General features: G+C 44.3%; 1 protein-coding gene across 1 annotated transcript in view; it reads right to left on the reverse strand.

The window, feature by feature from the left end:
* Positions 1-6,915: 6,915 nt before the first annotated feature.
* jupb (junction plakoglobin b) overlaps positions 6,916-12,096 on the reverse strand; it is a 325,763-nt gene continuing 320,582 nt past the window's right edge. Inside the window, exon 16 of the mRNA XM_034190543.1 lies at positions 6,916-7,055. Within this exon, the coding sequence (XP_034046434.1) occupies positions 6,919-7,055 (137 nt within the window). The 3' untranslated portion in view covers positions 6,916-6,918. The remainder of the gene's footprint in view (positions 7,056-12,096) is intronic.

The following is a 12,096-nucleotide window of genomic DNA, read 5'->3' on the forward strand; positions in this document are numbered from 1 at the left end:
GTGGGAAAGAACGCAAATAGTCGCTGGAGAAGCCATCACCACTTTCGCTGCAGAGACCGGAGAAGTTATCAAAGAAGGTCTCGAAGTAGTGACTGGTTGGATTGGACATTTATTTGGATATCTTTGGCCCTATCTGTTAACCATAATAGGATTAATTATTGCTGCAGTAATTGGATATGTTTTGCTAAAAGGAAGTTTCGCAGCCGCCCTGCGCTTGTGTGGGAGGAGCACACAACGCAGTGAAAAGGAGCCCCTCCTCCATTAGGGGAGGAGCTATGGAGCCTACAAAGCTTGACGCCGAGACACGCCCTGTTCATTCTGCCTTGGGGGAGTGAAGGAGAAAGAAGCATCTACATAACAGCACACCAACTTAAGGAGATAAGTAAAGAAAATAAGAGAGCACAATGTCCAATAATACTGGCGGCATAACTGACACCATCTTCAAAGTGAGTAGAGTGGAATTTATTGCACTACTGTTAATTTGGCTGCTATACTGCTGTGTCGGCCGTTGGGACTTACGACAACCACTGCGAATAGTAACGCTACTACATGGATGTGTCAGATTGGCGATCATCAATCTGCACTACGGTCAGAGTGACTTAGGGTTGTCTTTATTCATCACTCATGTCCTCGGTCGCTTTAATCTCCACTTTGACTGTTGGGGAATATGGCAGTACACATCGATTACAATTTGGATGGTGATAGATATGATAGCAATCTTTTACGCCCCGGCAGTAATAGCTGACATTGTGTGCGAAGCTGTGATGGTCCTGACCCTATTGGCGTACATAGCTACGTTAACTGGAGCCGTACAACGCAAGAAACCCTGGCTCTACAAACTTGGACTAATCATAATTTGGGCCATAGGATGGGGAATATTATCATCCTTATATTGGCTGTCTATGGTTAGCCAACTACTCCTGCTGTTATGGTTTACGACCTATGACGCTTGCTTCCCGCGTACAGCTTCTTCAGCTACTACGGGAATGGTAACGTCATCACCATCCCAATCTCCTACGGTGATCATGAGGCAGCTTTGGCGTGCATCGGAATAATCCCGACAAACTCTTTTGCTTGCTTGCAATATAATTATTAAAAGACTAATGTTTCCTCTTACACTGTACGGGGATATAAGATGTATTAATTGTCAAGCCACCCTGGAACAAGTGATCTACCTCTGGGAGGTAACACCGACTCTGTGGTGCCCGACGTGTTACAACAACAGCTTCGCTGTCCAAGTGGCACGAGGAATAATGGGACGGAAGGATACATCTTTTGTGCCCCAGGTACCAACAGCGACATACCTGAAAATTGAGGCTGAGGCAACCGTGATTTGGCATTCCCTTGTGGTTGATCAACTACGAGCTGATACTATAGTGTCTTCAGAAGGATATACATATTGCCCTGTGTTTTCCAAAATGTGAATGTATCCTACTGGAATAAGATTCTCTACATCTCATCTTGCTGATGGCCGGATCGTGGCCATTGGTCCTTCACTACCACCAGTTCCACGTTCATCTCCACAGCACACTGTGGAGGTTGGAGTGCAGACCGAGGATATAAACTGGTGTTTGGAGGCCCTCACGCAGGTGTTCCTGGAGGACCACCTTCAACAGCCCGAGCCTGAGGATATTCACGCTGCAGCTTCACCTCAATCGAAGGATGCATCACCACCACGACCGAATACACCAGTCACCCCGTGTTATACACCTGTAACCCCCACTTCACCATGTGCACCATCGTTCCATGACGGATTATCATCTCAGGAATATGAGGCAACACCATCTACATCGGATTTACCATCACAAGCATCGCAGATGGAGGAGCAGCCTTCTGACGGCGACAGCAATCTACAGATGGGCGAGGAGGAGTACGTGGTGCTGGACGAGTGTCGTTCAACTCCAGCGCCTCCTGTTCTGTCTCCGATGGTGGATGAGAAAGAAGTGCTCACCCTTCACCCTATCGACGACGACAGGGATGTTTTTATGGAAGTATAAAGAGATTGGCAGAGCTTCAAGTCATGGAGGGGGTGTCAAGAAAGATGACTTTAAGATTGCTATCAGCTTGTTTTCATCTTGGAATATAATACGTGCCATTGGATTAATACACATGTTTTTGGAATAAACTGAACAGTATTTGGTACTTTCCTGGAGTGACTGAGGTCATACCGGACTTTTCCATTGCAGATGGAGAGGCCCACGGGATGAACTCAGTGGTGAAGACGATGGAATATGTCTAAGATGATTTTAAAATGACAAAGTATGATCAAATGAAGTATTAATATGTTACAAGTAAAATCTGAGAATGATTCTAACATAAAAATGATTAAATGAATAATTAATGTGATAAAAAGTAAAAGTTGATTAGAAGAATGTGTTTTACAAATAAGTGAAATAAATGATTATATGAGTTGTTTTTCTGGCTGTTAAAAAGAGGAAATGAGAAAAGCTGTTTTTGTGCAGAGGTGAAAAAGAAGAAGTTAATGATGTCACAAGTGAGGCCAGAAGGGCTGAGGAGAAAAACAACTGATTAGAACATTAAGATGTAATAAGATATGAAATGAATAATAATTAATGAAAATGTTGTATATGATCATATGAAATGTTTTTATGTGAAAAAGAGTTGAAATGAAATGATTGAATATGATTAAATGTGATTGATGTAACATGATTTAGAAAAGATGTGTTTCTCGGAAAAGATGTGTTAAACAGAAAAACAGGAAACTCGCGCAATAGATTTACTGACAATCGGGACATCAGTTATCGTCAGTCAGGAAATGTTCTCCAGATGGCTTTCAGTAAAAGAAGGGGGTAAGGGAGGAGGTTTGGACTCATCATCATCCCCATGGTAACCAAGATCACCTCATCAACAACAAGATTTTTCGTATAAAAGCTTGACAACAACAGGAAACGGGGTTATTCTTCCAGGGAGAGGTGCTGTTGTCACTTCTCCGCTGCTACGAGGAGATTACAAGACTTGACCATCTTGTGAGCTGCAATTGGAATCGAGGAGCGAGAGGATTGGAGACATAAGAGATTATTTGAGAGAGTTTTCAACTCCCACTCAGGCCGTCCAGTCATGGAGTAGCAGAGCATTGGAGAATAATCACTGGCCTTAAGTCTGAGTGGGGAAGTTTCAACGTTTTCTCTCTCATGGAACATCACATCTTTCCAGAATGGATTAGATCAACTTTTGGTTGATTGAAGAAGGAATAAACTCTTATGTGGATTTATTTCCTGAAGGATATAAACTCTTATGTGGATTATTTCCTGAAGGATTACAACATCACAAGGATCGTGGTCAGCTAACAACTAAAAGCTGATGAAGAGGAGACCAAGTTCATCGAACTGGGGATTTTAACATCAAAAAACCTCCTTCCCTCACTCCTAGGAAATTTGTTGAGAAGTTAATCCAGTCCAGTCAGAGTAAGATCAGATAGCATTATTGAATCAAAAACAAAAATCTCTGCCAATCATTATTCTGATTATATTTGAATTACTGTTGTGAAATTATTATCATATAACCGATTTTGATTATGTTGTCTGCACTTGCAAAACCTGCAATAAATTTCCAAGCATGCATTCGACCGGGGTGCGAGATCAGCGTCAGCGGGGTGGACGTCCGGACGGAGGCAGTGAGCGGCTAGACGAATCTCCTCGCCACCAGCTTAAACAGCCTTTGTGCAGCCCCGCCGGGTAATACCCGCGGAGACACGAAGGTCGGACCCCAGAGACGGAGAGCTGGTCTTATATATATGAAGCGGGATCTGACAGTACAAACAGCAAACACTTCCTGGCTTAATTGCAAATCAGCTTCCCACCCTGCAGGCACAGAACACCCTGTTCACAAAACTCCACTGCAGTGGAAGCTGATTTAAACGACTAACATACAGCTCAATATAATAAGGTGTGAGGGACACCACATTTACTGACTGTATAAATGTTAGTCACAAAAGCAAACGTACCTCAGGAAGTGTGCTGACGAGCGTGAGACCTCACCCCCTCCTCTTTCACAGACCATGCATCAAACCTGGACGTTCTCTGCATCCACTGATGGGAGATGGCTCTAGAGACGACGATCTCACCCGTCTGGTCACAAGGTCGAGTCTCTGGCAAACACACACTGTGCACTCCAGACTTAAATGCCACCATGTTCCAATCCGTGTAGATGCACCACAGCTGTGAGTCCTGACGAGCTGCACGTGATCAGCCTCAGGTGATCAGGGTGAGGTCCTGATAAACTCAGCTACACAGCCACTCAGTCCCAAATGCGCACCACCTGGGAGGAAAACCAAAAGACAGAAACAGAAGACACACAAAAGCCAGCCAGGCACGCCAGCCACAACAGCACCCCACCCTCACGGGAAGCCTCCCGGCAACCACACAAACCTGGCCCAGGAGAAACACCCCCCTCCAGGGACCATGGCTGGAAACCGTATCTGCATTCGTCTTCCAACAGAATCTTCATTTAACAGAACGGTTGATGTCTTCTCCTCTGGCTGCATCTTTGCCTTTGTTTCTCAGTCACTTAGCACAGGTGTGGCCAGGAGTTCTTAAACCTGTGCGGTCAGCCTTTGTCCAACCATGTTCACAGTCTGATCAGTCATAAAACAAAAAAGACAAACACAAACAACCAAACCACCCCCCCTCCCAGAGGACCGTTCCATCAAACCCCGGGGAAGGGGAGAAAAGAAAAACAACCCAAACTTAAGCTTGCAAATAAAAATGCTAACACCCCCCCCCCCCCCCCCCAATGACATGTAGGGACCAACACCCCCCAGAGGACATCCCGCCAGCTCCAGGAGTAATAACCACAGCCGAGGTCCCTCTGGGATCCAACGTCACCCACGGGGACTCCCAGAGGACCATTCCATCAACCCCAGGAGACGCCTCCCATCATGACCAATGGACCCAGCCCCGGCCGTCTATGGCTAGATGGACCCACAGCCCTTTCCCCCCCAGAGGACACCACAGTCACACCCTGAGGGCGGAAACTGGGGGGAAAAACAAAAGGAAAGAAAAAAAAAATACAAACAAAACAACCCCAACCCCACCCCCTTGGCGCAGTGGAAACTGGAAGCACGTCCAGCGTCACCAACCGTGACTATACCCCAGAAGCCAACCGGGAGGAGTGGAACAGCGGTTATGGCAGACGGCACAAAACGGCGCCACTCCTCCGACTTTCAAACCAGCCACCAGCTGCGGGTATATCCCACTGCCCCAAACCTCAGCCACGCCGATGGCAGACGGCTCAAAGGCGCGCTGAAGCCGGAGGTGGAACAGGGAATCAACAAACAAAAACACCCCCCCCCCCCCCCCCCAGGTGCAGAAGTTACCTGGGAAACGCCCAGCATAACCAAACTGCACCACTCCAGCAACGCCGACAACCTACGGCTCACCCGGCTGGAGCCAGAGGAGAAGAGAGGGAATAAAAAGAAAATACCTCAAACCCCCCGCCCCTCCCCTCCCAGGTGCAGAGGTTACCTGGGAAACGCCCAGCATAGCCAAACTGCACCACTCCAGCAACGCCGACTCTACGGCTCACCCGGCTGGAGTCAGAGGAGAAGAGAGGGCATAACAAAAAACAAAACAAAAAAAAGAAAAAACAATTACCCCCATCACCCCCCAGGGGACCGTCCCATCAAACCCTGGGAGGTGAAACTAAAAGAAATAAAAAGAAAGACTAACAAACAGTTATTTGGGTCCTTTTCATGCTCCAAACAGAACTGCAGGGTCACGACCCCAGACACTAATAGTGTAAAAAATCCCACACAAAAACCAACTCAAAAAACACCCACACAAAATGAACTAACACAAAACAAATAAGTGATGTATACCGTTAAGCTCAAACAAATGGAACACACCTGTTCCAACTTAAGAGCTTAACGGTAAGCCACTCAGTCCCAAATGCAAGCCACCTGGGAGGAAAACCAAAAGACAGAAACAGAAGACACACAAAAGCCAGCCAGGCACGCCAGCCACAACATGTCACATGTCATAGAATCCAATGGACGTCGACATTACTCTACCTTTACCTTGCAGACCTACTGGAAATTCAAGTGGATACTCAGTTTTTTCAAAAGAGTAATGTTTGAGGAGTACGTGTCCAATTTTGGCGCTTGTTTCCAGAAATGAACAATTGTTACAGTTATCTGCTCCACTAAAAGGATTCTTGACTGGAATGACTTTGTATGAAACATGTAGGTACTAAGAGAGACACAGATGAGGAGTATCACTTGCATTGTGAAGAAGCGTCTGCTGTGACATTTTGCCTATGTGGCAGGACATGAGCATTTGCAGCTCGTTGTAGCTGAAGAGGAGCAGAAAATTTTACCGTAGCAGCCCCAATAAGCTCGATAGCTTCTGTAGCAGGAACTGTAGTCTGCTGTTGTTGTTCTGATTGGGGCCAGGGGTTAAGGCTGAGGTTAGAGAGGTGGAGCTATGACATTATTACACAAAAGTGGCGTATTGTTGTACACACAAAAATGCAAAGGTGGCATTTTGAGATTTATCTGTGACCCGTTTTAAAAAAAATAGCATTTCCAGGCTCTGAAAATGTTGGTTCTGTGTAGACAAAGCGCCAACACAATACAAAACGTCTGTGGATTTGCCTAAACCTGTCTCCGTGTGGACGGCACTCAGCTGTGAGCAGTAGATGTGATTAAATGCTGCATTTTATTGCTGTAGGATATTTTTGTGACCTACAGACAAGGCTGCTGCAAGTAGCAGTCACTGTAGATTCCTTCATGTCCACCATCAGCAACTGTCTCTATACAGTCCACTGAGGGAGACAGTGTTCCTCTGACTGCAGTATGTCTGCAGACGCTCGTAACAAAAGCTTCTCTCCACCATGCTGTTGCACTGAATGTTGAAGATGTCGCCTACTTGACTTGGCAGTACGTGCTGAGTGTGGTACCTGTTAAAGTGGTTCAGGGTAGACCTGTCTTGGGTCATAAGTCATATCAGGGATGTAGGCCTCATGGAGGTCAGCATCTAGTGGCAGCGTGTCCAGAGGCAAATCAGCGTAGCCATAAGGAGGATAAGAACGATCCAACTCTGAAAGAAAATCACAAGACGACAAAGGACAAATCCACTGAATCTTTTCCTGAGGCACAGCATCCAAAAAGTACTGCTGAAATATGAATATTTTCAGTTAAATGTATGATGTCATAAAAACAAATCATTGAACCTGATTTCATCACAACTATATGTTTGGTACATTCTGAGAGGACCAGATCACTGCTTGTTTTGGGGTGTTTTTAATGGTGTCATGTGAGCTCTTGTCAAAGAAAAAATATTTTAAAAAGTTGAAATTAAAGCTAAACTGAGATCATTTAAAACATGTGGACCTCACATTTTAATTTGGGAGCCCCTGAAAAACAAAAATAAAAAACAACTCATAACCTTATAATGGTTTAGTCATTCTTTTCTCTTCCACAATAAAATGTCTTTGGTTGGTGGCACAAAGTGTGAAATTAATGTTTTCACAACATGCATGTGGTCACATTGTCACAGTTAAACCACACAATCAACAGTACCCTAAAATCTGAAAACCCCCTCAGACCCACAGCAGTGCAACACACAAGGTTTGACTGGAAAACATATGAATACTACTACCCCCTGAATACTAGTGTCTTGCATACATTACATAGTAGTAGTTGTAAATTTTGTGATGAAATGCCTGAATTAAAGTGGTCGACCTCTGGAAATGTATTTGACAAACATGTTTTACAAAAACAACACAAGTTCAATCATCTTTCCTTGAAGATGTAGGACAGGATTCATTTATTTTCACATGATGTGCTTCTGCTATGTGAAGTTTCACTGAAATTCATTAAGAGAGAAAAGGGAAGCTGCACTTACGAAGTCAACACCACCTGACGCATTAATTAAACTCAGTTCCAGTTATCTTCTCTTCAAGACATTGGACCACAATTGAAGATCCTGACACTGAAAGTATTGAAGTGACAAATCCCCATTTTGAGAAAATCAAACCTAAAACTATCACAGGCTCCGCCCCCAACTTACAGTTGCACATGCCAAGCGAGTGTAGTGGATGTAACCCATAGTTTACTAATCATTTTTCAGTACTTATTACTGCGTTGCTTATAAATGTTAATTATTTACAATTGTACAACCCCAATTCCAATGAAGTTGGGATGTTGTGTAATATGAAAAACAGAATAGTGTTGCAGGCATCCATTTCAAAATTAGCAAATATTTGCAAAAAAACAATAAAGTTTATCAGTTTGAACATTAAATATCTTGTTTTTGTGGTGTATTCAATTGAATATAGGTTGAAGAGGATTTGCAAATCATTGTATTCTGTTTTTATTTACATTTCACACAACGTCCCAACTTCACTGGAATTGGGGTTGTATTAATGAGATAAATTTAACTCCATAGGAAGTTAGCTTTGAATTAGTGGCCGTTCACATGCACGCTAACATTCGCTACATGTCTTATAAATCACTCCAGAGGTGTTATTACCTTCCAGAAACAGTGTTTTCAGTTTTAGAAGTGTTTATTTCTTGCTAGCTTTTACATAATATATGAGAGAAAAGTGTTATTTCTAGCCAAAAATTAAGCGAAGTTAGCAGCTAGCAACACCAGGAAGTGATGTCACCAAGCTAACGTCCATGAGATCATCACGCTAATGTCCAAGAGATCATATCATAAAAAATAGGAGCAGAATGTGACTTTTTAACCTCTTTAAATACCTCCTAAAATAGGTCCAGGTTCGCTATCTTTGAACTTGTCCAAGGTCTTTGTCCCAGGAATGTTCCCTGTGAATTTGAAGACTCCAGTGTTGTGGGCTGGGGTGTTTCGCTGGCTTTGTTTTTGTTTTCTGTTTCTCCCACCAGGTGGTATGCGTTCAGGACTGAGTGGCTGACGTGGGGCTGAGTTTGAGGACCTCACCCTGATCACCTGTGGCTTGTTATCACGTGCAGTTCATCAGGACTCACAGCTGTGGTGCATCTGTCTTGATCAGGGCATGTTGCATTTAAACCTGGAATACACAGTGTGTATTTGCCAGAGACTTGACTTTGTGACCAGACGTGTGAGATCGACGTTGGGAGAACAATCTCACCACTACGGACACAGAGACCGCTCCAGGTTTGATGCCACGGTCTGTGAAAGAGGATTGGGTGAGGTCTCACGCTCTTCAGCACACTTCCTGAGGTATTTTGGTTTTTGTGACTTTCATGAAGTAAAGTCAGTAAATTTGGTGTCCCTCACACCTTGTTATATTGAGTTGTTATGCTATGCTAATCGTCTAAATCAGCTTCTACTGCAGTGGAGTTTTGAACTGAGTTGTTCCGTGCCTGCGGGGAGAGAAGCTGATTTTACATTTAGGCCAGGAAGTGTTTTGCTGATTGTGTGCACCTTTGAGCTGTCTCTCTGTGTGGAGAGTGTTGGACTCACCTTATGGTTTCTTCTTTCACAGGCTCGGTTTGTCGCGGCCACCTGGGGGGTGTCGGCGGGGTCCTTGGGTCCAGAATTGTTGTGGCTCCGGTCCTTTTGCGCTGCTGGGAGCGCGCCGTTTTTCCACCTCGCCAGACCGTTGACTTTTGGGTTATTATCACTTAATACACTATGTTAATTAAAACTTGTTTTCCTTTGAACCGTGCTCTGCTTCTTTTATGCTGGGTCCTGTCAAACGCTGGGTCGGTTCTCTGCCCGCGTCCGACACATAACATCCAGGGCTGGACTTGTGCTGAACACAGACAGATGGATGGATGGCCGGCCGGAAGGATGAAAAGCCTTTGTCTTACCCGATGGCCATATTTGATAGCCTCGGGTAAAAAGTGATGATCATTACTTTTATTTGTTCAAGTGCACAGTGTGGAGGACATCATGAGGCCTCGAGGCAGTCAGATGTAAAACATAACATTTATGAGTGAAGTTATAAACCGGTCAGATTTGACCCGAACACAACAGGAAGGTTAAAGCATTATTTTCTTCCATCCACTTGGAATCATCACAGCAGATCCTCTGATCTTTTGTGGGACAGTGTAGATGTTTGATTTGCATGATCTACATCATGGTGTTTCTTAGGTTTTATGCTTCCTGCTGTAACTACAGATATACACAGAGATGTTTTAGTTAAACCAGCTCAATAATCTAACAGGCAGCGTGGAGGTCTCTCTGATTCTGCTGCTAATGTATTGGTCCACAACACACACTGATAAATCACTCTGTCCTGCTCCTGGTGCACTCATATCCTATTTGTGGATCTTTATTTATTTTCCTTTTATAGGTTTTAATCTATGATTGTCATGATCTTGCCCGTTTTGGGCTGTTGTCATAGTGTCTGACTCATATCTGCTTCCATGTTTTGAACATTCGTGTTTTTATTCTGGTCATGCTCCTTTTATCACTGGTTTTGTTTTCTGTTCACTATTCAGTTTCTTGTGCTTTTCTGTTGGTGATTTTGTAGTTTCTGGTTTTGTTTCATTTACCTTCTGTGTTTTATAATCTGGTTGATTGCATTGTCTGTTTATCATTTATTTTGTGTTGTCCATTGCATTATCTGTATTCTGTAGTCTCTGGTTTTGTTTTCTGTTCATCATTTATTTTCTGTTTATATAACGGCTGAGTGGATCCTTGTCATTTGATTGGTGCTTTGTATGTCACGTGACATGGAATATTCGCTGCATTTGTGATGCACTGCATTCAGAGTGCAGATTGGTTTCACTTATGCTGCGTTCACACCGGGCGCGACGTGAGCGACAGCAGCGGCAGGTTGCCATGTAATCCCTATGGAACGACGCATTTTGGCGCCAAGTCACGCAGCGTGACGCGATGCACGCAAATGAAGCGACGCGAGTGAAGTGATTTTGAGCGATTGGCGCGTTTGTGGAGCGATATTGCGTCACATCACGTCGCGTTGCCCTCCTCCCCAAGTTGAAAAATCTGAACTTTTTCGTCTTGCCACGCCACGAAGACCAATCAGGGACTGAATATGTAGTGACGTGGAGATGTCTGGAGTTTGACTGAAGATGTGAACATGCCCTGTCTCTGGTAGCAGCCTGTGAGCAGGACTTATGTCTCTTTTGTCCTTTATTTCACAATTATAACAGAGTTTTTGGAGCGAGCAGCAGCACTGCAGCAGCGTGAGCAGAGTTTCTTTTTATTTTTATTTTACGTGCGCAATTAATTAATTAACTACACAGATGTATAATAAAGCAAATAGTGACTGGTTTCTAAACACAATTATGACAGAGTTTTTTGGGGGAAGAGCGAGCTGCAGCCCCGTAGCAAGCAGCGGAGTTTCTTTTTTTTTTTTTTTGTTTACATGTGCGCGTGTGAACGGGACAGGAGGTCCTCAAACTGGGTCCCGCAGAGGTGGAAGGACCGCTGAAACCGGCCGTCATCTAGACGCAGCTCTTGCAGTAAATAATGATACTCCCTGTATTGGGAGCTTTCCACAACAACTCGCTCCGTGGTCGCCACGCAACCCCCGCAAATTTGTAGCGTCTGATCGCGCCCGGTGTGAACGCGGCATTAGAGTGCAAATTTGGTTCCATATGTTTGGTACCATTGCACTCTGTATACACACACACACACACACACACACACACACACAGACACACACACACACATATGCATGCGCACACAAAACAAATCCACTGCGCTGTAAGCTGTCTGGAGGCCGTTAGCAGGACGTTAGAATGAGCAGCTGGACTTTTTTTCGCTGCATGAAGGAAGTACACAATTTGTTTGTTTTTTTTGGTAGTACACGCGCGCACAAATGCTGTCCCGGTTGTGTGCGCGCACACGGGACAATGACAGCGGGATAACGATTTGATTGAGCAAATTGACTCTGCTAGTTCTTCTAACACACACACACAAAATCCACTCTGCTGTAAGCCGTCTGGATGCATGAAGAGCTGTTCAGATGAAAATTGAAAAGGTGACGTGATTTTTCGCTGGACTGGGAAACCACACATTTTTTTTTTTTTTTTTTGAAGCATGAAGTCAGTGCACAACATCACCGGACTACACGTCACAGTTTGGACTTTAGCAGCAGTGGAACACCAAAATGTAAATCCCTTTTCTGTTGTTTAGAAATGAATAAAATATCAAATGACAA

The sequence above is a fragment of the Thalassophryne amazonica genome, chromosome 16 (assembly GCF_902500255.1).
Source record: "Thalassophryne amazonica chromosome 16, fThaAma1.1, whole genome shotgun sequence".
Classification (NCBI taxonomy): Eukaryota; Metazoa; Chordata; class Actinopteri; order Batrachoidiformes; family Batrachoididae; genus Thalassophryne; species Thalassophryne amazonica.